The 26,442-nt window shown below is 46.8% G+C and overlaps 1 protein-coding gene across 8 annotated transcripts in view; it reads left to right on the top strand.

The window, feature by feature from the left end:
- Positions 1 to 26,442, top strand: part of HLCS (holocarboxylase synthetase) — a 213,631-nt gene that overhangs the window by 35,767 nt on the left and 151,422 nt on the right. For 4 of the 8 annotated variants that reach the window (XM_069567855.1, XM_069567866.1, XM_069567845.1 and 1 more), the window contains exons 3-6: positions 4,919 to 5,081; positions 5,393 to 5,500; positions 5,981 to 6,918; positions 16,387 to 16,569. In XM_069567855.1, the coding sequence (XP_069423956.1) occupies positions 5,422 to 5,500; positions 5,981 to 6,918; positions 16,387 to 16,569 (1,200 nt within the window). In that variant the 5' untranslated portion in view covers positions 4,919 to 5,081; positions 5,393 to 5,421. The remainder of the gene's footprint in view (positions 1 to 4,918; positions 5,082 to 5,392; positions 5,501 to 5,980; positions 6,919 to 16,386; positions 16,570 to 26,442) is intronic. The other 4 variants (XM_069567910.1, XM_069567838.1, XM_069567899.1 and 1 more) reach the window with 1 other exon arrangement.

The following is a 26,442-nucleotide window of genomic DNA, read 5'->3' as shown; positions in this document are numbered from 1 at the left end:
CACTAATTCCGGAACATTTTCATACCCCAAGAGAAATTACATACCCATCAGCATTCCTCTGTGACTCCCATCAGTCACTCCCCAGCATTCTGTCCCTGCCAACCTCTAATCTGCTTGTGAACTCTGTAGATCTTTCCATTTTGATTTTTTATATGAACAGAATCATTCAATATGTGACCTTATAGTAACTGGCTTCCTAGACTTAGCACAATATAGGTGGACGCTTGGGGTGTTTCCACACTTTGAGTGTGATGAATGATGCTGCTATGAACTTTTGTGGACAGGTTTTGTGTGCAGACGTATGTTTTTAGTTCTCTTGAGTATATTCCTAGGAGTGGAATTTCTGGGTCGTTAGGAAGCTCTGTGTTTGGCTTTTCGAGGAGTTGACGGACTCTTTTCTAAGGGGGGCCTGCTGTTTCGCATTTCTACCAGCAGGGTATTAGGGTTTGATTGCTCAACGTCCTCAATATCTGTTACTGTCTATCTTTTCAATTGTAGTCATCCTGGTAGAGGATGAAGTACCTCATTGTGGTTTTTAAAAAAATAATAGTTCTATTTATTTCTGTTTTTTGCCTGTGCTGGGTCTTTTTCGCTGTGAGAGTTGCAGTGAGTGGGAGGGGGTGGGTACTCACTGTGGCGTTTGGGTTTTCACTGCAGTGGCTTCTTTTGCTTCAGACCACACACTGGAGAGGTCAGGCTCGATAGTTGTGACAGGGGCTTAATTGCTCTGTGGCATGCAGTATCTTCCCGGGTCAGGGATCGAACCCGAGCCTCCTGAATTGGCAGAAAGATTCTTTACCATGAAGCCATCAGGCAGGCTCCTCATTGTGGTGTGGATTTATGTCTCCCTTATACGCAGAGTACATCATGAGAAACGCTGGGCTGGAAGAAGCACAAGCTGAAATCAAGATTGCCGGGAGAAATATCAATGACCTCAGATATGCAGATGACACCACCCTTATGGCAGAAAGTGAAGAGGAACTAAAAAGCCTCTTGAATCGAAAGTGAAAGAGGAGAGTGAAAAAGTTGGCTTAAAGCTCAACGTTCAGAAAACTAAGATCATGGCATCTGGTCCCATCACTTCATGGGAAATAGATGGGGAAACAGTATCAGAATTTATTTTTTTGGGTTCCAAAATCACTGCAGATGGTGACTGCAGCCATGAAATTAAAAGATGTTTACTCCTTGGAAGGAAAGTTATGACCAACCTAGATAGCATATTCAAAAGCAGAGACATTATTTTGCCAACAAAGGTCTGTCTAGTCAAGGCTATGGTTTTTCCAGTGGTCATGTATGGATGTGAGAGTTGGACTGTGAAGAAAGCCGAACACCGAAGAATTAATGCTTTTGAACTGTGGTGTTGGAGAAGACTCTTGAGAGTCCCTTGGACTGCAAGGAGATCCAACCAGTCCATTCTAAAGGAGATCAGTCCTGGGTGTTCATTGGAAGGACTGATGCTGAGGTTGAAACTCCAGTACTTTGGCCACCTCATGCAAAGAGTTGACTCATTGGAAAAGACCCTGATGCTGGGAGGGATTGGGGGCAGGAGGAGAAGGGGACGACAGAGGATGAGATGGCTGGATGGCATCACCGACTTGATGAACATGAGTTTGAGTGAACTCCAGGAGTTGGTGATGGACAGGGAGGCCTGGTGTGCTGCAGTTCATGGGGTCGCAGAGTTGACAGGACTGAGCAACTGAACTGAACTGAACGACAAATGATTTTGAGAATCTTTTCAAGTGCTGTTCCCACTTGTATATTTTCTTTGGAGAAATGTTTATCAGATTATTTGCCCATTTAAAAAATTAGATGTTTGTCTTTTTATTGTAAGTCGTGGTAATTTTTTATATACTGTGGATACAGATCTCTTACCGATTGATTACATGATTTGCGAATATTTTCTCCCATTTTGTCAATGTCCTTTCACGAAGTGTTCTTTGAAGCATGAACATTTTGATGAAGTCCAGTTCATGTATATTTTTTCTTTTGTTGCTTGTGCTTTTGGTGCCTTACCTGAGAAACCAGTGCCTGATTCAACATCTTGATGATTTACATCTATGTTTTCTTTTAGGAATTTTGTAGTTTTAGCCCTTATTAAGGATTTGATTCCTTGTGGATTATTTTTTATACCTGGTGCTACATGGTCTGGCATAGGGCTCCATCTTCATTCTTTGCATGTGGATGTCCAGTTCTACCAATACCGTTTGTTCAAAAGACTATTCTTTCCCCTTGAGTTGTCTGGCAACCTTGTCCAAAATCAATTATCTTCAAATATATACATCTATTTCTATAGTCTCGGTTCTATTCCATTGATCTATATGTCTATCTTGATGCCTGTTGGACGCTGACTTTTAAACCCTAAGTTTCCTGATTGGGCAAGTATACTTAGGGCAGAAGTGACTTGTGGGAATTCCTTTTATCTCTGTAGGTTTAGGATTTATCCTGGCATTTGGCTCAGAAGTTCATTATCTCAGCAATTCTCTAGTGCTTTTAAGATAATTTTTAAAGTTATTTATCTATACAGCATTAAAAAAAATGTTTTCAGGAAGAGGGGGCAGTATATTCCTGAGAAGATTTGGGGAAGTAGGGAAATTATTCATGGTATCTTAGAGAAGGACCATTGTATTCAGTGGGTCTTCCCAGGTGGCTCAGTGTTATAGAATTCACCTGCCAATGCAGGAAACACAGGAGATGCAGGTTCGATCCCTGAATCAGGAGATCCCCTGGAAGAGGAAATGGCAGTGCACTCCAGTGTTCTTGCCTGGAGAATCGCATGGACCGAGGAGCCTGCCGGGCTACGGTCCATAGGGTGGCAAAGAGTCAGACGTGACTAAGCACGCACACACGACAAATCAAGTATTCAGTATTGCTTTCAAAGTCAAATTCATGACATCTGGTAATAGCAGCTGCCATTTATTGAGCACTTTTTCTGTTCCCTGGTGGTTCAGACGACAAAGAATCTGCCTGCAGTGCAAGAAGATCCCCTGGAGAAGGGAATGGCATCCCACTCTAGTATTCTTGCCTGGAGAATCCCATGGACAGAGGAGCCTGGCGGGCTACAGTCCATGGGGTCACAAAGAGTTGGACACGACTGAGCGACTAACACACACGTTTTCTGTCCCAAGCTTTCAACTGGGGGCATTAACTTTTAATCTTATTAGCATAATGAACCTGTAACACGATGGGTACCCCCATTATTCCTGTTTTATAAACGAATAAGCAGAGGCTTCAGAGGTTCTGAGACTTAACCTAAGGACAGACAGTGGCGATTAGCTGCGTTTAACCAGACCCAGACCTTGGACTCCTTAGCCAGGCTCCCGGCCCCAAGGGAACTCCCCTGCTGCCTGTTCCAGTTGCCAGTTCTTTTATGAACGCTGGAAAGCTTTAAGGCCTGAGCTTTGTCCCCCTTTCCTGTCTCTCCTTTTCCCTGGCCCCCTTGTGGCGGAAGTGTGCACTGCGACAGGAGGGTGCTCTGGAGAGTCGGTCACAGCTGCTCTCACTTCCTGGGTACACTTCAGGCTCAGACAGAGAGCGGTGCCCAGGAACATGAGTTTTCACATGTTCCCAGGGGACTTCTGTTGCCTTGGGTCTTGGACCTGACTTTAAGAAAATCTGTAGTATGATTTGTATGTATGTATCATGATGTGACTTCCCTGGTGGCTCAGGCGGTAAAGCGTCTGTCTACAATGCGGGAGACCTGGGTTCGATCCCTGGGTCGGGAAGATTCCCTGGAAAAGGAAATGGCAACCCACTCCAGTACTCTTGCCTGGAAAATCCCATGGATAGAGGAGCTTGGTGCAGACTACTGTCTATGGGGTCGCAAAGAGTCGGGCACGACTTCACTTCATCATGATGTGAACATGATCTGTTTACATCATGGCTACTGTGGACTTACTGTGTTCTTCTATTTCCTATTACTGAAGAGAGGGTTTTCCCAGTGTCTGGGGAGTGACCCTTTCCCGTTTAGTCCCTTGAAAAGCAGTAAAGTGAAAGTAAAGGTGAAGTCGCTCAGTTGTGTCTGACTCTTTTTGCGATCCATGGACTGTAGCCCATCAAGCTCCTCCGTCCATGGGATTTTCCAGGCAAGAATACTGGAGTGGGTTGCCATTTCCTTCTCCAGGGGACCTTCCCGACCCAGGGATCGAACCCGGGTCTCCCACATTGCAGGCAGATGCTTTAACCTCTGCACCACCAGGAAAGCAATATGACTTCAATTACTGTAACTATTATTGGCTGCGCTTGAAGGATGTGGAATCCTAGTTGCCCATCCAGGGATCAAGCCCACTCCGCATTGGAAGCGCAGAGTCTTAACCACTGAACCACCAGGGAAGTCCAATACTTGAATTACTGTTTTTTTTTTTTTTTTTAATTTCGTTTACTTAGTTTTGCCTGCATTGGGCCTTTGTTGCTGTGTGGGCCTTTCTTGAGCTGTGGCAAGTGGGGGCTGCTCTTCAGTGGCAGGGGCTGCGCTTCAGCGGCAGGGCTGCGCTTCAGCTGCAGCGTGTGGGTTTCTCATTGCAGTGGCTTCTCTCGTTGCAGAGCAGAGGCTCAAGGGCCCTCGGACTTCAGTAGTTGTGGCGCACGGGGTTAGTTGCTCCTCGGCATGTGGGGTATTTTTGGGCCAGGGATTGAAGCCGTTTGTCCTTCATTGGCAGGTGGATTCCCTACCAGTGAGCCACCAGGGAAGCCCTCAATGATACTTTGAAATGAGAGCGTTGTGTCTAGTGCTTTGTAAGCCCTGTTTTCAGGGAGAGATGAGAATGTTCCAGTCAGGACGACTTTGATGTTAAAATGTAACACGCAGTAACTTTTTGGGTTTGACTGTGGTGGGAGCTGAAGGGAAAGGTAAAGTAACTGGTTATTTTAAGGAAGAAAAATCTCACCCTTTCTTCAACTTCCTTCGCCCATTCTATCTCAGATTGTGAAGTGGTCTGACTGCTGTTTGCCGTTAGCTTGCCGACCTGGGGATCCTTATCAATTAATCGCCAAAGCAAGTGTGGATGACTTCAGCAAGCTAGGGGTGGCATTCCTGGAAGATAGACTCCAGATGGCTAATGGACTGATACCTCAGAAGATCGTGTGTAAGTAACTTGGGGAAATGTTCATCATAGCAGGATGCCATCGTTAACAAGCTTAAGGACGATTGAGCACTCTTGTTTGGTATGACTTAAGGGTTCCCTGGTGGCTCAGAGGGTAAAGTGTCTGCCTGCAATGCAGGAGACCTGGGTTCGATCCCTGGGCCAGGAAGATCCCCTGGAGAAGGAAATGGCAATCTACTCCAGTACTCTTGCCTAGAAAATCCCATGGACAGAGAAGCCTGGTAGACTGCAGTCCATGGGATCGCAAAGAGTTGGACACGACTAAGCGACTTCACTTTCTTTCTTTCTTTAAGGGCAACTCTGGTGGAATAGTCGCTAAGTCATGTCCGACTCTGCAGCCCATGGGCTGCAGCCCGCCAAGACTCTTCTGTCCATGGGATTTTCCAGGCAGCAAAACTGCGGTGGGTTACCATTTCCTTCTCCAGGGGATCTTCCTGACCCAGGGATCGAACCCAAGTCTCCTGCATTGGCAGGTGGATTCTTTTCTGCTGAGCCACCAGGGAGGCCCTGCGCCTTGTTTCTTAGTATCAATATCACATAAAAGATTGACACCCACGCAGCTGAATCTCTAAGCGAGTGGACACAGTCACCTCTGAAACTCCACCTGTTCACCAATCAACACGAGGGTCTGAAGTTTTCTGATCTGTATGGGAAAGGTGTGGAAATTCTGCAGTTTCACTGGGGATTGTCAGGGGTGCCCTTCTAACTGGGGAGTGGAGGGTGGGGAGCGGTTATGTGGGTCCCACGGAGGCCGTGGAGTTGAAGGGTGATGTGAGTTCCGTGGAATGGAGGTCTTACAGTACAGAGAAGGCCCCGAGGTTTTGCACTGAGATGTGAGACAAGGCAGAGGGTTGATGGGCTGTCTTTTCTCTTCCCTTTAGCTGTCCACTTGCAGGACTCTGCCCTAAAGGAACTTAAGGGTCAGGCCTCAGATCCCCCAGCCCAGCTCCTGCAGCCCGACCCCGAATCTTATATTCAGAGGAACCCTCCTGAGCCCGACACTATGGAGGACCCCCAGTCTCCGGGTTCTGCATCCACTCGGGGGCCAGGTGGGGCCCCTAGGGGCGGTGAGCCAGCCGTGGACGGTGACAGAGGCGTGGGCTCTGTCGAGCACTGTCCCCTCCATCTGTCCAGCTGCCACGAGTGTTTGGAGCTTGAGAACAGCACCATTGAATCCGTCAGGTTTGCCTCTGCAGAGAACATTCCAGATCTCCCGTACGACTACAGCGGCAGTTTGGAGGGCCTCGCTGACGACCTCCCCACCGAGAGGGATGGGAGGAGGGTCAACATCACGGGCAAGGCCCCCAACATCCTCCTGTATGTGGGCTCTGACTCCCAGGATGGCCAGGACAGGCTCCAGCAGGTCCGATCGGCACTGGCTGACTGTGTGGACACGGACTGTTACACTCTGTACCACCTGCCTCCGGAAAGCGCTCTCAGGGACCCGTGGCCGGACAACTGTCTGCTGCTGGTCATCGCCACCGGGGAGCCCGTCCCTGAGGACCTGTCCCGGAGGTTCACGGCCTATCTTTCTCAGGGAGGGAAGGTGCTGGCCCTGGCTTCGTCCTTCACGCTGCCTGGCTTCCAGGTGACCAGCAAGGCCCCGCTGCAGGACACGGTCCAGAGCTTGGTTTTCTGCAAGGTGGATGGGAGCCTGGTGAGGCTTAGCATCCTGAGCAGTGGCTACGTTTACGAGGAGGGGCCTGAGGAGCCGCTCGGCCCCAGCAAGCTCCACGGCCACCTGGACAGTGAGGACGGGGACAGGCTGGTGGTGCAAGTGCCTTTTGGGACTCATGGAGGAGAAGCTGTTCTCTGCCAGGTACGGAGGTTGGCAGCTGGGTCTCTGGGTCTCTTGATGGGACATGCTCCTGAAGGTTCCTGAAGGGGTGACTAAAGGGTCTGTGTGCCGTGTGGGGTGGGGAGGGTACTTCTGTCCTTGTCCGGGGAATTTTTGCCGCTGGTGAGTTGCAGGTTGAGATGCGGGCTGTCTTGTATCCTGTTTCACCGAAAGGCTTGTGATGGAGGAGAGAGTGAAAGTGAAAGTCGTTCAGCCATGTCTGACTCTTTGTGACCCCATGGACTGTACGGTCCATGAAATTCTCCAGGCCAGAATCCTGGAGTGGGTAGCCTTTCCCTTCTCCAGGGGATCTTCCCAATCCAGGAATCGAACGCAGGTCTCCTGCATAGTGGGCAGATTCTTTACCAGCTAAGGCTAATTAAAGACTGCTGGTTAACCAAGGGTTAGCCAAAGCTACTTGCTTGTTTTAAACTGTATACTGGTTATATTGTTCAGTCACTCAGTCGTGTCCGACTCTTTGCGACCCCCTGGACTGCAGCCACGCCAGGCTTCCCTGTTCTTCACCATCTCCTAGAGTTTGTTCACAGTCATGTCTGGTTGAGTCGGTGATGCCATCCAACCATCTCACCCTCTGCTGCCTGCTTCTCCTCTGGTTGGTTATACTGTTTCTAAAATCCGTCACTTCACTCTTCTTGCCTCAAAACACTCTTTAGTTAATAAACTCAAACTGTTATTTAATGAAGGGAATTGAGCACCTTGGGGTGGTGATTTGATCTCTGGTTCCTCTGCCTTTTCTAAAACCAGCTTGAACATCAGGGAGTTCACGGTTCACATATTGCTGAAGCCTGGCTTGGAGAATTTTGAGCATTACTTTACTAGCATGTGAGATGAGTGCAATTGTGCGGTAGTTTGAGCATTCTTTGGCATTGCCTTTCATTGGGATTGGAATGAAAACTGACCTTTTCCAGTCCTGTGGCCACTGCTGAGTTTTCCAAATGTGCTGGCATATTGAGTGCAGCACTTTCACAGCATCATCTTTCAGGATTTGAAACAGCTCAACTGGAATTCCATCACCTCCACTAGCTTTGTTCGTAGTGATGCTTTCTAAGGCCCACTTGACTTCACATTCCAAGATGTCTGGCTCTAGATTAGTGATCACATCATCATGATTATCTGGGTCGTGAAGATCTTTTTTTACAGTTCTTCCGTGTACTCTTGCCACCTCTCCTTAATATCTTCTGCTTCTGTTAGGTCCAGACCATTTCTGTCCTTTATCGAGCCCATCTTTGCATGAAATGTTCCCTTGGTATCTCTAATTTTCTTGAAGAGATCTCGAGTCTTTCCCATTCTGTTCTTTTCCTCTATTTCCTTGCATTGATCGCTGAATAAAGTTTCTTATCTCTTCTTGCTATTCTTTAGAACTCTGCATTCAGATGCTTATATCTTTACTTTTCTCCTTTGCTTTTCGTCTCTCTTCTTTTCACAGCTATTTGTAAGGCCTCCCCAGACAGCCATTTTGCTTTTTTGCAATTCTTTTCCACGGGGATGGTCTTGATTCCTGTTTCCTGTACAATGTCACGAACCTCATTCCATAGTTCATCAGGCACTCTATCTTCAGATCTAGGCCCTTAAATCTATTTCTCACTTCCACTGTATAATCATAAGGGATTTGATTTAGGTCATAACTGAATGGTCTAGCGGTTTTCCCTACTTTCTTCAATTTGAGTCTGAATTTGGTAATAAGGAGTTCATGATCTGAGCCACAGTCAGCTCCGTCTGAGCACAGTCTTGTTTTCGTTGACTGTATAGAGCTTCTCCATCTTAGGCTGCAAAGAATATAATCAGTCTGATTTCGGTGTTGACCATCTGGTGAAGTCCATGTGTAGAGTCTTCTCTTGTGTTGTTGGAAGAGGGTGTTTGCTATGACCAGTGCATTTTCTTGGCAAAACTCTTATTAGTCTTTGCCCTGCTTCATTCCACATTCCAAGGCCAAATTTGACTGTTACTCCAGGTGTTTCTTGACTTCCTACTTTTGCATTCCAGTCCCCTAGAATGAAAAGGACATCTTTTTTGGGTGTTAGTTCTAAAAGGTCTTGTAGGTCTTCATAAAACCGTTCAACTTCCAGTGTTACTGGTTGGGGCATAGACTTGGATAACTGTGATACTGAATGGTTTGCCTTGGAGATGAACAGAGATCATTCTGTCGTTTTTGAGATTGCATCCAAGTACTGCATTTCGGACTCTTTTGTTGACCATGATGGCTACTCCATTTCTTCTGAGGGATTCCTGCCCGCAGTAGTAGATATAATGGTCATCTGAGTTAAATTCACCCATTCCAGACCATTTTAGTTCGCTGATTCCTAGAATGTCGACGTTCACCCTTGCCATCTCTTGTTTGACCACTTCCAATTTCCCTTGATTCATGGACCTGACATTCCAGGTTCCCATGCAATATTGCTCTTTACAGCATTGGATCTTGCTTCTATCACCAGTCACATCTACAGCTGGGTATTGTTTTTGCTTTGGCTCCATCCCTTCATTCTTTCTGGAGTTATTTCTCCACTGACCTCCAGTAGCATATTGGGTACCTAATGACCTGGGGAGTTCCTCTTTTGGTATCCTATCATTTTGCCTTTTCATACTGTTCATGGGGTTCTCAAGGGAAGAATACTGAAGTGGTTTGCCATTCCTGTCTCCAGTGGACCACATTCTGTCAGACCTCTCCACCATGACCCGCCCGTCTTGGGTTGCCCTGCGGGCATGGCTTGGTTTCATTGAGTTAGACAAGGCTGTGGTCCTAGTGTGATTAGACTGACTAGTTTTCTGTGAGTATGGTTTCAGTGTGTCTGCCCTCTGATGCCCTCTTGCAACACCTACCATCTTACTACCAGACAACCTAACCTGCCTCTTGAGAAATCTGTATGCAGGTCAGGAAGCAACAGTTAGAACTGGACATGGAACAACAGACTGGTTCCAAATAGGAAAAGGAGTACGTCAAGGCTGTATATTGTCAACCTGCTTATTTAACTTCTATGCAGAGTACATCGTGAGAAACGCTGGGCAGGAAGAAGCACAAGCTGGAATCAAGATTGCCGGGAGAAATATCAATAACCTCAGATATGCAGATGACACCATCCTTATGGCAGAAAGTGAAGAGGAGCTAAAAAGCCTCTTGATGAAAGTGAAAGAGGAGAGTGAAAAAGTTGGCTTAAAGTTCAATATTCAGAAAACGAAGATCATGGCATCGGGTCCCATCACTTCATGGGAAATAGATGGGGAAACAGTGGAAACAGTGTCAGATTTTAGTTTTTAGGGCTCCAAAATCATTGCAGATGGTGACTGCAGCCATGAAATTAAAAGACACTTACTCCTTGGAAGAAAAATTATGACAAACCTAGATAGTATATTCAAAAGCAGAGACATTACTTTGCTGACTAAGGTCCGTCTAGTCAAGGCTATGGTTTTTCCTGTGGTCATGTATGGGTGTGAGAGTTGGACTGTAAAGAAGGCTGAGTGCCGAAGAATTGATGCTTTTGAACTGTGGTGTTGGAGAAGACTCTTGAGAGTCCCTTGGACTGCAAGGAGATCCAACCAGTCCATTCTAAAGGAGATCAACCCTGGGATTTTTTTGGAAGGAATGATGCTAAAGCTGAAACTCCAGTACTTTGGCCACCTCATGCGAAGAGTTGACTCATTGGAAAAGACTCTGATGCTGGGAGGGATTGGGGGCAGGAGGAGAAGGGGACGACAGAGGATGAGATGGCTGGATGGCATCACGGACTCGATGAACATGAGTCTGAGTGGACTGCGGGAGATGGTGATGGACAGGGAGGCCTGGCGTGCTGCGATTCATGCTGTCGCAAAGAGTCGGACACGACTGAGCGACTGAACTGAACTGAACTGGGGTGGTGATTCCCAACAGTAGTGTCTGTCATGTTAAAATGTTGTAGTTGATGTCAGGGATGTGCCTGGACACTCACCAACTGCTGGGATACTCTGTTCAAAACACCTTCAAATCCTTAGTTCCTTTATGATTTGTCGCTCTGAAAATCTAAGTGCTGAGCACAGGTTCAAATAAGTGAAATGATCTTGAAGTGATTTCTGGCAAATTATTACATAGGTGGTGGCGCTAGTGGTAAAGAACCCACCTGCCAATGCAGGAGACAGGAGACCCGGGTTTGATCCCTGAGCGGGAGAGGTCCCCCTGGAGAAGGAAATGGCAACCTATTTCAGGATTCTTGCTTGGGAAATCCCATGGACAGAGGCGGCTCGTGGGCTACAGTTTGTGGGGTTGCAAAGAATCGGACACGACTGAAGGGACTTAATACACACACACATACAAATACATAAGTAAAAAGAAAACAGAAACAGAGATAGAAGGAAAATGCTACTTCCCTTCCCATCCTTAGGGGGTGCCTTTGGCTCCAGAGCTGTCTTTTTTCCCCCATGTTCCCCTTTTAGCTTTTTGTTTGTTTAAGCAAACCGTAGGTAGCAGGATAGACTGCTTCAGAATTCCTGATCATTTACTATGGATCTTTTAATACCTTTGGACGGAAGTTTTTGTTAGAGTTTAGGTGAACTCTTATCCTTAAGGATTTGTGATCTAATGAGAAAACTAAGTAGATGTGGCTCTTTTGCCCAGCATGGTTCCGAGGATGAGTATAACAGATTTTAATCTTTTATTATACTGATCTTTTTTTGAGTTAGAGAATTGTTGCCTTCTGTTTTGGTGTGGCTTCTTTTCATTTCATACGCTGTGTCTCTCTCCAGCCCTCCTACAAATTAAGTCTCTTGGGTTTTCTGATCAAACGTTCTTCAAGGGGACAGATGCTTGTTTCTTTACTATTCTAAAGTTCATTCACTTGTTCTTAAGATAATACTTCTTGAATTGTATATAGATGTATATAATGAAGGTTATAGATGCGTATAATGAAGAAATCTGACCATCAGGCCAGATAAGCATGTACAACCCAGGCTGATTTCATGTGGGCTGCAAATCCCATGAATTCGTTTTTGGAGGCCTAATAAATGCTCCTCTTTTTTTCTCTGCAAATATGGTAACTATAGTAACAGCGCATTCTCAGAAAATCCACTTAAAAACCTGACTTCCTAGAGCTGTATTTCAGCTTTGAGTAGTGAATTTTACCACCCCGGTGCCCAGACTTGTACTGGAAAATTGATTCGGCACTGTGGCGATCCGTTGCTCCGAGTTACATAGCAAATCTGCCTGCTACACCATTCAAACTGACCCCATCACTGTCATAAAATTTGATCCTGCGTGCATTGCCCTAGGAAAAAAAGGCAATATGATGCAGCTTCAAAAATGAGATTCAGGGATTAGAATGTCATTTTTTATTTTAAATGACTTCCACTGTCTGTGTGCCAGAGTCACTGTTTTCTCCTCAGGCCTGTGCCACTACCATACCGCCGAGATCAACCAATAAATACGAGCACAGGCTGGTTAGTTTCCTCTTTCCCTGTTCAATTTCATAGTCTTCATCTTTGTAGTAAATGGAGCATTGATGTAACCCAGTAAGAGGAGGGCTTCAAGGGCAGACCACAGCTGCACAGTAGGTGGTGGTCTCACGGCCAGGGAACTAGTTAATGCCTTGGGCATTCATCGTCATACAGAAAAAGGAAATCTTGGTGTACCGCTCTACTGACCAGACATGCAGGAAAAATTTTAAGGCTGTGGATTAAGGCAGGCACTTGATTATCAAATGAACCAGGACGTTGGCATGAAGGTGTCCAAGTAGAGCTTGTGAAATGGATTTGAAGTATTCTGTGTCCTTACTGAGCTGAGCACACAGCAGAAGTGGTTGTACTTTCATAGCAGAGTTTCTCGACCATGGCATTGCTGACATTCTGGATGGGTTCCTTCTCTGTGGTGGGGTCGTTAGCAGTACCACCTCCTTGATGCTGGTGGCGCCCCCTCTCCATGTTTGTGACCTGGGACGTTGTTAATTTTGGCTCTTTGCTGCTGTTTAGTCGCTTAGTCGTGTCTGACTTTTTGCGACCCCATGGACTGCAGCACGCCAGGCTTCCCTGTCCTTTACTGTCTCTCAGAGTTTGCTCAAAGTCATGTCCATCGAGTTGATGATGCCATCCAACCATCCTATCCTCTGTTGTCCCCTTCTCCTCCCACCTTCAATCTTTCCCAGCATCAGGGTCTTTTCCAGTGAGTCAGCTCTTCACATCAGGTGGCCAAAGTGTTGGACCTTTGGCTTCAGCATCAGTCTCCTTCCAGTGAACATTCAGGGCTGATTTCTTTTAGGATGGACTGGTTGGATCTCCTTGCTGTCCAAGGGATTCTCAAGAGTCTTCTCCAACACCACAGTATGAAAGCATCAATTCTTTGGTGCTCAGCTTTCTTTATGGTTCAACTCTCACATGCATACATGACTATTGTAAAAACCATAGCTTTGACTAAAGCTTTGAGTCTGGTCTAAATGTCTTAATTTTAGACAAAGCCAAGTTACTGAAATGGGCCCTTTGCTGTGGTAACATCATTACAGCCAGAGGGTAAGACATTGGTCGCAAACCGCAGAGGACCATGAGGGTGAGTGTGGCTAGCATGCGCCCCGGTGGCCTTTTTACAGAGCGAGGTACAGAGGCAGACATGGCCTCTCTCCTCGTCTCCACCGTGTGTGTGTGTTAGTCGCTCAGTCGTGTCCGACTCTTTGCGACCCCATGGACTGCAGCCCTCCAGGCTCCTCTGTCCATGGGGATTCTCCAGGCAAGACTACTGGAGTGAACTCGCATTCCCTCCTTCAGGGGAATCTTCCTGACCCCAGGGATCAAACGCAGGTCTCCCACACTGTGGGCAGATTCTTTACCCTCTGAGCCACCAGGGGAGACCCGTCTCCATTGTAGAAACACCTCATCTTGAAACTGACACTAGCCCTCCACAAGCAATGTCCTTGCTTTCCTTCACCTCCTGGAATCCTGAGGCCTGCTCCTAGGGGGAGCTCTCCTCTTCCTTCTCCACATCTCCCACCTGTGACGTTGACTTCAGTAACAGCCCCCCAGAGTACTTGCTTAGTGCAGGGGGCACATGTACCATTAACACTCGCCCCCCCGCCCTGGCCCCAGGTGAGGACAGAGCTGCTCATTTGATATCTGCCGCCTGCAAGAGGTAATCTCCGGACAGTCACACGGTCACCTGGATGAAACGTGACCCATCGCCTTGCTGACCGTCCGTCCTGGCACTGGCCTTGTCCCCTGGAGAGGAGAGGCACACCCTTGGGTAACAACATAGAGGACATGCAGTGGGATTCAGATACCTTAAAGGATGTCATCTTCTGCCTTCTCCCTCCTCCAGGATGGTTTAAGGCAGGATCTAATGCCTGATGATCTGAGGTGGAGCTGATGGAATCAGAGTAGAATAGATGCAGTGTGCTTGAATCATCCCGGACCTGCCCTGCTTCCCCCACACCCCGTGGAAAAATTGTCTTCCATGAAGATGATCCCTGGTGCCAAACAAGGTTGGGGACCGCTGGTAGTGGCACCAGGCCCAGTCTTGGGTGAAGCGGGCCGCCCTCAGCTGGCCCGATGGAATGTGGGAACTGGACAGTTCTGTGAGCCTTTTTAGATTGGCTTCAACTTTCCACAAGTGCAGTTTTGGTCAGGGTATTGGGGCAGTATTTTTGTTCTGGTTAAGGCTTGAGTGGGGATTGAGAGATTTTAAGTTGCCTGAAGGCTGGCACTAAGCTTTTTATCATGTTCTTATAACATCAGGCTGGGAGTTCTGCTGGTAACAGAAACCCACAGTTGTTCCTGGCAAAAGCAAATGAAAATAACATGCTCAGGTTGCTCTTCTGGTACTCAATATTCTGGTGTCGTTGAGGCGCTAATGCTCAGTTAAAATCAGATTTCAAGAGAGTTAGACGTTCTAGTACATTCCTTCATATCAGGACACAGACCATTGATATGAAAGTTCTAGTTCAAGGGAGCCAGAAATTCCAGTATGTTCCTTCACACCAAGACACAGACTACTGATGGGTGGAACTCCTCTAATTTTCACTTTACAACAAAGCCTGAACTAAATACACACATGAAGCCCCAAGTCTTTGAGAGTCCCTTGGACTGCAAGGAGATCCAACCAGTCCATCCTAAAGGAGATCAACCCTGGGTGTTCATTGGAAGGACTGATGTTGAAGCTGAAACTCCAATACTTTGGCCACCTGATGTGAAGAGCTGATTCATTTGAAAAGACCCTGATGCTGGGAAAGACTGAGGGCAGGAAGAGAAGGAGATGATAGGGGATGAGATGGTTGGATGGCATCACTGAGTCAATGGACATGAGTTTGGGTAAACTCTGGGTGTTGGTGATGGACAGGGAGGCCCGGCGTGCTGTGGTTCATGGGGTCTCAAAGAGTCGGACACGACTGAGCGACTGAACTGAACTGAACACATACGTTCCCTCCCTCTTGAACCCCCATCTCACCTCCCACCCCATCACCAACACTGTTCAAGAGGTGAATTAGGCCACTTGCCATCCCCGGCGCTTAGGCGGCAGGACCAGTAGGTAGGACAGGAGCTTCAAGCGTGACTCCCTGTGCCCTCCTAAGTTCAGCAGCAGCTGTATTCGGGTTCTCAGCATATCCATTTTCCCAAATGCTCGGTCCTACAACCATGTTAAGTGACTTGTCCGAGGTCCTGTGACTGACTAGTGATAAAATTCGGGACCTGGAAAATTACTGTCCATGGTCATTTAGTGCAGATCTTTTTAGCCTTCACAGCCACAGTTTTTTTTCCCCATCAGTAAGAATTTATTAGGTTAAATATCTCTAAGGCAAAGTTTCATAGTGCTTTTAAAAAAATTTACTTATTTTTAACTGAAGGATAATTGCCTTACAATATTGTGTTGGTTTCTGCCATATAGCAACATGAATCAGCCATGGGTGTACATATGTCCCCCCCCCCTTGAACCTCCCTACCTCTCTCACCCCATCCCACCCCTCTAGGTTGTCACAGAGCCCCAGTTTGGGCTCCCTGAGTTATTACAGCAAATTCCCACCGGCTCTGTATTTTACACATGGTGAGGTGAAGTGAAGTGGTAGTTGCACAGTCGTGTCCAACTCTTTGCGACCCCATGGACTGTAGCCTGCCAGGCTCCTCCGTCCACGGGATTTCCTAGGCAAGAATACTGGAGGGGGTTGCCATTTCCTTCTCCAGGGGATCTTCCCAACCCAGGGACTGAACCCGGATCTTGCGCATTGCAGGCAGATTCGTCACTATCTGAGCCGCCAGGGAAGGCAGATGGTAGTGTATATTTCTCTCTCCATTTGTCCACAGCTGTGATTTTAATGGGCTCCCTTGAATCTTTTCACCACTTGTTCTTTTCCAAATGCCCAGGTTCCAGGTTTATATAGTGTTGATAATGAGAAGAACGCATGTTCCAGTTTTCAGAAAAACTAGTAAAGATACTGCTTGCCCTTATGTCCCTCAGCACCTCTGATTTATGACGTGGTGTCTTTTCCCTCTCAGGTGCACTTGGAACTACCTCCCAGCTCTCCAGCAGTGCAAACGCAAGAGGATTTTAACCTGCTCAAATCAAGCAACTTTAGAAGATATGAAGTCCTTACGGAGATCCTGACGACACTGGGCCTAAGCTGCGACAGAAAGCAAGCTCCTGCCTTAACGCCTCTTTACCTGCTGTCGGCCACGGAGGTGAGTGAGTGTGTGGTGGGGAGGGACCCCCTCAGATGCCCTTCTTCAGAATGGTGGCCCTTCCCCCAGTTGTTGTGTGGCTGGGGGTTTCAATTTTGATTTCTTTTTAAAAATATTTATTCATTTATTTTTGGCTTTGCTGGGTCTTGAGTTGCAGCAAGCAGGGATTACTCTTCGGTTGCCCGTGTGGGCTTCTCATTGCGGGAGCTTCTCTTCTTGCAGCGCAAGGGCCTAGTAGTTGCCCCACAGCATGCGGGATCTTCCCAGACCAGGAATCAAACCCGTGTCCCCTGCACTGGCAGGCAGGTTCTTAGCTACCGGGCCATCAAGGACATCCTTGATTTCTGTTTTCATTTTCTATTTCTCTTTTGACTTTGGGTTTGGAAATCACATTAAAATTGTCCAAGTATAACTGATTTGTTTTTGGTGTTTCTATAAAGAAGAGGGGGAACACTGGAGTTTAGAGGGTGTTAAGTCTCTTAAGTTATCGCCCTTTCCACTCGAGGGGGGAAAAGGTCACTGTTTTATGTGTCAGGAGTGTATTTGGAAAGCACAGTGTATTCAGTTGGGATTAAAAGCCTTTGTTTTCATTTCAGCCTTTCTCAGGGAATCTTTGGATGGGAAAACCACAACTTGTTTCTCTTGTGCTGATGTCTGCCATCTTGTGGCAAAGGGGGGTCTGGGTTTCAGTTTTTGTCTTTTAGTTTGGTCTAAAAGGAAAATGCCGTAGAGTTGGGAATGTATTCAGAATTTTTCTTGGCCTTTTGTCTTCGTTTGTGCCTGAGGTTGTTACCAGGTTGGGCTGGTTGCCAGGTTCTTCAGGTGTGTCTTTTCGATAATCTCTTGGCTTTGTGAAGCTGTTAATTTCTTATTACTTGCGACATATTATTTTGTGTGTCTGTCTCTTCCTCAGTAGGTAAACTTGTGAGTTTAGTGACATAACTGTGTAATTTCAGCAAATACCTGATAGTCTAGCTTACTCTAAACTTACCTGCTTTCCCTTGAAAAGAGCAAATTATATACCCTCTATACCAACATTTCTAAAGGAGGGAAAATTCTCTCAGTTTTCTCTTGGGTGTTTTTTTGTTTGTTTGTTGTCTTATTTAAGCCACAGGTACAGCCTGTGGGGTCTTAGTTCCATGACCAAGGATTTGAACCCAGGCCCTTGGCAGTGGAAGCTCGGAGTCCTAACTGTTGGAAATTCCCTGAGGAATTCTGTTTGGGGTTGTCCTCTGTCCCTTGGCCAACTTACTCTTTGGCAGAGATTAGAGCTGTGAGTTTTCTGGGTGGGAATGCCACCTGGAGGAGACAGAAAATGTGACAGCGTTTAGGACTCAGATACCTTGCGGGATTATTTGAGGACTACATGAAATCATACCAGTGAAAGTTTTGTGTAAATTGTATTATTTAAACTTTAGCGCAATTATTATTGTTACTATTATGTTGTTATTGTTGTTGGGAGATTGAATGAGTTAAGAGTGTGTAATGTGCCTAGTAAGTTCCTGGTGCCTAGGATAAATGGACTAAGTGATTTTTTAATAAAAAAATAAAACTATAGCAATGGATGATTCTTTTGTTAAATTTAAAACACATTCATTGCATTTTCTTACTTTTATTTCTTCTATTTTTGGCTGTGCTGCACGGCATGGAGGATCTTAGTTCCCTGACCAAGGACCGAACCTGCACTTCCTTTAGTGGAAGTTTGGAGTCGTAACCACTGGATAGCCAGGGAATTCCGCCCCCCCTAAAAAATTAAAACTGTATCAATTTTTTCTTCCACTTAAGAAACATTCATTGCATTTTCATTACACAGTTTTTAGGCAGTCAGTCCTCTTCTTAATGGGAACTCTTGGGATTAATGTTAGGATTTTTGTTTGCACTTTCATCTTAGACCTCAAAGCTCCACATCATTTATCTCTGTTTTATGTGTTAACAGAAGGCAAAGCATCAGCTCCATCTTGTGACTTTAAGTGTCAAAATAAAGCCGGTCCTCTGAGGTTCAACTCTTACAGATACAACTATAGAAAGCTATGACAAACCTAGACAGTGTATTAAAAAGCGGAGACATCACTCTGCTGACAAAGGTCCATATAGTCAAAGCTATGGTTTTTCCAGTAGGCATCCAGTATGGATGTGAGAGTTGGACCATAAATAAGGCTGAGTATCAAAAAATTGATGCTTTTGAATTGTGGTGCTGGAGAAGACTCTTGAGAGTCCCTTGGACTGCAAGGAGATCAAACCAGTCAATCTGAAAGGAAATCAACCCTGGATATTCATTAGAAGGAATGATGCTGATGCTGAAGTTGAAGCTTCAATGCTTTGATCACCTGATGTGAAGAGCCAGCTCATTGGAAAAGACCCTGATGCTGGGAAAGATTGAGGGCAGGATGGGAAGGGGGCGACAGAGGATGAGATGGTTGGATGGCATCACCGATTCAACGGACATGAATTTGGGCAAACTCTGGGAGATCGTGAAGAACAGGGAAGCCTGGGGTGCTCCAGTCCAGGGGGTCGCAGTGAGTTGGACATGACTGAGCTTGGAAGAAAAGTTATGACCAACCTAGATAGCATATTGAAAAGCAGAGACATTACTTTGCCAACAAAGGTCCGTCTAGTCAAGGCTATGGTTTTTCCAGTAGTCATGTATGAATGTGAGAGTTGGACTGTGAAGAAAGCTGAGCGCTGAAGAAATGATGCTTTTTGAGAAGACTCTTGAGAGTCCCTTGGACTGCAAGGAGATCCAACCAGTCCATTCTAAAGGAGATCAGCCCTGGGATTTCTTTGGAAGGAATGATGCTAAAGCTGAAACTCTAGTACTTTGGCCACCTCATGCGAAGAGTTGACTCATTGGAAAAGACTTTGATGCTGGGAGGGATTAGGGGCCGGAGGAGAAGGGGATGACAGAGGATGAGATGGCTGGATGGCATCACTGACTCGATGAACGTGAATCTGAGTGAACTCCGGGAGTTGGTGATGGACAGGGAGGCCTGGCGTGCTGCGATTCATGAGGTCGCAAAGAGTCGGACACGACTGAGCGACTGAACTGAACTGAACTGAGTGACAGAACAGGAAAGCCCCCACTTTGGAGGGAAGGGGCAGAGCCTTGGGTGAGGGTTTCTCATCCTCTGGAATGTGGCTGTCACCCTTCTAGATCTCTCCCTCTCCTTTGCTGAGCATGGAGGGCTGAGGCTGGACTCGTGAGGGGTGCCTGCCTGCTCCAAGGTCAGGGAGGAAGACAGACCCAGGCTGGCCCTGGCAGTGCCCTCTGACCTTTCCTGTGAGTTCTGACTGTGCCAGTCTTGGGACTTGAGTCTCTTGACTCTTGGACGTAGCAGTGGAAAGAGTCATCTGCTCTTGTCTTAATCCCCTCTGAGCCGAGGTTTGGAAGTCTAGCTTTTCCCGTGTCTTCTTTAGGATGGGCACAACCTTAGGTTTTGCATATTTGTCTGTGTATGAGCTGAAACTCCAATACTTTGGCCACCTGATGCGAAGAGCTGACTCATTTGAAAAGACCCTGATGCTGGGAGATTGAAGGCGGGAGGAGAAGGTACGGCAGAGGATGAGATGGTTGGATGGCATCACCAACTTGATCGACATGAGTCTGAGTAAACTCCAGGAGTTGGTGCTGGACAGGGAGGCCTGGCGTGCTGCAGTCCATGGAGTCACAGAGAGTCAGACACGACTGAACAACTGAACTGAACTGAACTGTGTATATTACAATACACAGAAGATGCTTCGTATTTTTGTTCTCCTGGTTCTTTTAACTGCCTGGTGGTGGGAGTTCCATTTTCTCCTGTTGATTGCTAACCCCCACTGATGACAGGGAAGCCTTCCGTGTGGCAGTTCATGGGGTTCATAGAGAGTCGGACATGACTTAGCAGCTGAACAATAACAACAAGAACTCAACAAACCATGGGAATGCAAAGGTTGGACAATGTGAAAACAAATGTAAAAGTGAAAGTGTTAATTGCTCAGTTGTGTCCAACTCTTTGTGACCCCCATGGACTACTGTAGCCTGCCAGACTCTTCTGTCCACGAAATTGTCCAGATAGGAATACTGGAGTGGGTTGCCATTCCCTTTTCCACGGGATCTTCCTGACCCAGGGATCAAACCCGGGTCTCCTGTATTGCAGGTAGATTCTTTACCATCTGAGCCACCAGGGAAGCAGATATTTGATTTATATACACATACACAAACATTCTGCACGGACCCCATGCCGACCTTTACTATATATCTTTGGGAAAGAGTAGTTCTGAGAAATGTTCATTTCTCATTTTGAATCTTGCGCTTGGTCTGATGGGTCCTGGGTGTCTGTCCTGGGGACTACTTTCCCCTCCTGCGTTCTTCTCTCTGGATTCTGCTTTCCTTTGGGAGTGCGAGGAACTGGGTACATGAGTGAGCACGTGACTGTCATGTGACTCCTCATTTCTTCAGTTCAGTTCAGTTCAGTTCAGTCACTCAGTCGTGTCCGACTCTTTGCGACCCCATGAATCGCAGCACGCCAGGCCTCCCTGTCCATCACCAACTCCTGGAGTCCACTCAGACTCACATCCATCGAGTCAGTGATGCCATCCAGCCATCTCATCCTCTGTCGTCCCCTTCTCCTCCTGCCTCCAATCCCTCCCAGCATCAGCGTCTTTTCCAATGAGTCAACTCTTCGCATGAGGTGGCCAAAGTACTAGAGTTTCAGCCTTAGCATCATTCCTTCCAAAGAACACCCAGGGCTGATCTCCTTTAGAATGGACTGGTTGGATCTCCTTGCAGTCCAAGGGACTCTCAAGAGTCTTCTCCAACACCACAGTTCAAAAGCATCAGTTCTTCGGCGCTCATCTTTCTTCACAGTCCAACTCTCACATCCACACATGACCACTGGAAAAACCATAGCCTTGATTAGACGGACCTTTGTTGGCAAAGTAATGCCTCTGCTTTTGAATATGCTATCTAGGTTGGTCATAACTTTCCTTCCAAGGAGTAAGCGTCTTTTTTAATTTCATGGCTGCAGTCACCATCTGCAATGATTTTGGAGCCCCCCAAAAATAAAGTCTGGCACTGTTCCCACTGTTTCCCCATCTATTTCGCATGAAGTGATGGGAGCCGATGCCATGATCTTCGTTTTCTGAATGTTGAGCTTTAAGCCAACTTTTTCACTCTCCTCTTTCACTTTCATCAAGAGGCTGTTTAGTTCCTCTTCACTTTCTGCCATAAAGGTGGTATCATCTGCATATCTGAGGTTATTGATATTTCTCCCGGCAGTCTTGATTCCAGCTTGTGCTTCTTCGAGCCCAGTGTTTCTCATGATGTACTCTGCATAGAAGTTAAATAAGCAGGGTGACAATACTCAGCCTTGATGTACTCCTTTTCCTATTTGGAACCAGTCTGTTGTTCCATGTTCAGTTCTAACTGTTGCTTCCTGACCTGCATATAGGTTTCTCAAGAGGCAGGTCAGGTGGTCTGGTATTCCCATCTCTTTCAGAATTTTCCTCATTGCTTGGTGGTCATTAATTTCTCTTAGAAGACCTTGAGTCAGCTGTAGAAGGAAACGCAGAAATTCAGGGTTTTAGCGTATGTTTTCCTGCAATAGAAGTTCTCCGAAGGATTATTGTGCCAATGAAGGTGAAGGTGGCTGTGATGGTCCTTCTGGGCGAGTCCCCCGGCTCCTCTTCTGATGCTGAACTGGAGACATCTTGGAGCACCTAGGTCATTGTGCTAGTGCTTCGTGGTAAAGATACGGATGACAGACTGGGAACAGAATCGGACTGTACTCTCTATTTGGTTTTCCTTCTTAATAGATCTCATTGCTCGGCATGGAAATAAGTTATAAGGGGAGGATCCTGGTATCCATCATCTGTTACACATGACTCATCCTTAGGTTTCTCACCTGCCTTTGGGATTAGATGCCGGAAGACCCTATTTCCCTCTTCCTGTAAAATACTCTGTGCTGTTGGCAATCTGAGATCTCTGACCACACGGTGTCGCTGCTGAGCCAGGCTTCCTGGTGAGCAGGCCGAGATTTGATTCCCCCCCTCCCCCCCCCCTTTCTCTCTCTCTCTCTCTCTCTCTCTCTACATCAGTTTTGCATAGTGTAATTTAGTCGTTTCGGTGGCACTTTTCTTTTGGGCCCATAGAAATTATTTCAGAGTCACAGTTAATAATATTCACCTTTCACTGAACATTTACTGTGTACTAGGTGGGACCGTAGGATGGCCTATGAAAGAACAAAATAAACACACTGGCTATCTAAATAGTTTTACTGCATACCAGCTGTGTTTATACAGTTTGGTGCCTGGACACTCACTCTTTGTAGCAAATAGCACAGAAGATTTATGAGGTACCTATGTGTTTCCATATTGCACTGATATAAATGGAAAAAAATAACACATGATCCAAGTAGGAAAAAACACTCACCCAAGGTACAGCCGACCCTTGGCATTTGCTGGAAGTGTGTTTCTGAGACCTTCGTTGACACCCAGACACCATAGTAGCATGTGATTTCCGCTATAAAATCTGGTCACGTATGACTTCATGGGTGTCACCATGCATGACACCACGCAGAGGAGAGGCACCGCAGAGGTGCAGACTCTGGGTGGCCCAGCTGAACTTGTCTGCCCGAGGTCTTCCCATTTAAGCAGATTCACTGGGGGCAGCACTGAAATTCAGTTCTCTGCAGAATTATGACGTGACATCTTGTATGAACACCTGTATACCACACGCATATGTCCACAGGAAAAAAAAGACGGGAAGGAATATATCTAGGGGGTATATTTCTGGGATTGGGACTTAATGGTGATTTTATTAAATGTTAAAAAAAATCTTTTTATTTTCCACATTCTGTTCAGTTCAGTCGCTCAGACATGTCCGACTCTTTGCGACCCCATGGACTATAGAATGCCAGGCCTCCCTGTCCATCACCAACTCCCAGGGTTTACCCAAACTCGTGTCCATTGAGTCGGTGATGCCATCCAACCATCTCATCCTCTGTTGTCCCCTTCTCCTCCTGCCTTCAATCTTTCCCAGCATCAGCGTCTTTTCAAATGAGTCAGATGTTTGCATGAGGTGGCCAAATTATTGGTGTTTCAGCTTCAACATCAGTCCTTCCAGTGAACACTCAGGACTGATCTCCTTTAGGATGGATTGGTCGGATCTCCTTGCAGTCCAAGGGACTCTCAAGAGTCTTCTCCAACACCAAAGTTCAAAAGCATCAATTCTTCGGCATTCAGCTTTCTTTATAGTCCAACTCTCACATCCATACATGACCACTGGGAAAACCGTAGCCTGGACGAGACAAACCTTTGTTGGCAAAGTAATATCTCTGCTTTTTAATATAATAAGATGTCTAGGTTGGTCATAACTTTCCTTCCAAGGAGCAAATGTCTTTTAATTTCATAGCTACAGTCACCATCTGCAGTGATTTTGGAGCCCCCCAAAATAAAATCTGACACTGTTTCCACTCTTCCCCAGCTGTTTGCCATGAAGTGATGGGACTGGCTGCCATGATCTTAGTTTTCTGAATGTTGAGCTTTAAGCCAACTTTTTCACCTCTTTCACTTTCATCAAGAGGCTGTTTAGTTCTTCACTTTCTGTCATAAGGATGGTGTCATCTGCATATCTGAGGTTATTGATATTTCTCCTGGCAATCTTGATTCCAGCTTGTGCTTCTTCCAGCCCAGTGTTTCTTATGATGTACTCTGCATAGAAGTTAAATAAGCAGGGTGACAATATACAGCCTTGACGTATTCCTTTCCCTGTTTGGAACCAGTCTGTTGTTTCATGTCCAGTTCTAACTGTTGCTTCCTGACTTGCATACAGTTTTCTCAAGAGGCAGGTCAGGTCATCTGGGATTATATTACAGACATGTATTATTTTTATAATGAGCAAAACCAGTTATTAAAGGTTTAAGAAAACCAAATCACTGTATGTCATTGGACTTTGAAGGCATCCCATAAGAGGTCAAAACTTGAATGTTAAAAGGCAAGGACTCGGGGCTTTCCTGGTGGTTCAGTGGTAAAGAATCAGCCTGCCAATGCAGGAGACTCGGTTCGGTCCCTGATCCAGGAAGATCCCACATGCTGCAGAGCAACTGAGCCCAGGCCCCACAGCTATGGAACCTGTGGTCTGGAGCCCAGGAGCCACAAGTCCGGAGCCCACGGGCCACACCTGCTGAAGTCTGAGCTCTCTGCTCCACCACAAGAGGAGGTGCCACAATAAGAAGCCCTAGCAGCGCAAGTAGAGAGTGGCGCGCCTGACCGTCACAGCTCGAGAGAAGCCTCCACAGCGACAAAGATGCAGCACAGACAGAATTAAATAAAATGTAATTATTAAAAGTGCTGTTACAATATCATTAATCAGTTCAGTTCAGCTCAGTCGCTCAGTCGTGTCTGACTCTCTGTGACCCCATGGACTGCAGCATGCCAGGCCTCCCTGTCCATCACCAATTCCTGGAGTTCACGCAAACTCATGTCCATCAAGTCGTTGATGCCATCCAGTCATCTCATCCTCTGTCGTCCCCTTCTCCTCCCGCCTTCAATTTTCCCCAGCAGTAATGACTAATATTTTTAATAAGAAAGGGCGAGTACTCTTGTGTAGGAGTTGATCATTTGTTTGATATTTGACACTCACGTTAGTTATTCTGAAAGGATCTGACTTTGTTAATAAATGCCGCTACTCTGGCTGCTGACTGTTGGTTTAACTTTAAGCCCCCAGCTCAGCACGTGTGCGTCTCTGGGCCTCAGCGGTCCTCTCGCTCAATGACTGGAAGATGCTCCTGGTGGTTGTTCCTCATTCTGACGCCGCCCCCCGACCCTGCCTGGACGTAGCAGTTTCTTGACTGTCTTGAACCATTAAAGGAGACCACATGTGTGTGGATATCTATGTAGTGAATGCTTGCGAACAGATCACTTCCTCTCCGGAATTATGGCTACAGCCCAAGGGTCAAGCACCACTGGGGCTACCCAGGGTCCGAGGCCACCACAGCCTCCCACCACTGGTGGTGACCAGGAGTTAGCCAGGATACACCTTTCCTGCATGGGGTCTGGGGGAGGGGGGCACTAGTGTGTTTGTGAGCAATGCAGACTTTACAGAAAAGCCACAGTGCTTTCCCTGGCAGGACCTAAAGTCCGGTTGGTCCAGAAGTTCACCCTCTTGTTTCCATTTCTCTGGGCTCTGCTGCTGTTTTCAATCTCTGCCAAGGAAACAGCAAAGAAGGCATACTCCCCGACTGTGTGCCGTGGAGTCACGGGGGTTAGTGTCGAGAGGGGCAGCTGGTTGACTTGGACAGGATGGGACAGAACCACCCCCTGCCTGCCATGCCCCCCACTGCCTCCCTGGAGCAATTGAGGAGTCTTGGGACTGTGCACCGCTCTCCGCAGAGGGCAGGAGCCTGGGAGAACCTGACCTGCTCTCTCATCCTGGGACATCGCTGCTTGGGGCTGGGGAGTGTGGGGTTCTTTCTGAGACAAGCAAGCTGGGGTTACTTCTGGGCCTTCCTCCCGGCTCAGAGCTAGTGTTGTGATGGCACCCGAGCGTGGGGAGCAGGCTGGGCCTCGGCAGGAATCCTGCCAGAGGGTGTGGGGCTCCTTCTCCTCGGGGGCTCAAGATGTGACCATAACCAGAAGTGACAACTGGGTTTCTTATTAAAGAAACCGGGCAAAAACACCACTGTGATGTCGGTGTGTGCAGCTTCAGTGGTGTGGAGTTGTAGGGAGGATCATGTGTGCTTAAAAACTAGTGTAACATTCCATTTTGATTTTAACCCTAGATTATTTGTGGTTGACACATTTCCCTGTTCTCCCTCACCAAAAACAGGGATTTTTTTTAAAATTAATTTTTTATTTTGACTGTGATGGGTCTTCCTTGTAGCACTAGGGCATCTCTTT

Source organism: Ovis canadensis, chromosome 1, assembly GCF_042477335.2.
Source record: "Ovis canadensis isolate MfBH-ARS-UI-01 breed Bighorn chromosome 1, ARS-UI_OviCan_v2, whole genome shotgun sequence".
NCBI lineage: Eukaryota > Metazoa > Chordata > Mammalia > Artiodactyla > Bovidae > Ovis > Ovis canadensis.
This window is presented reverse-complemented; position numbering and strand designations above follow the sequence as displayed.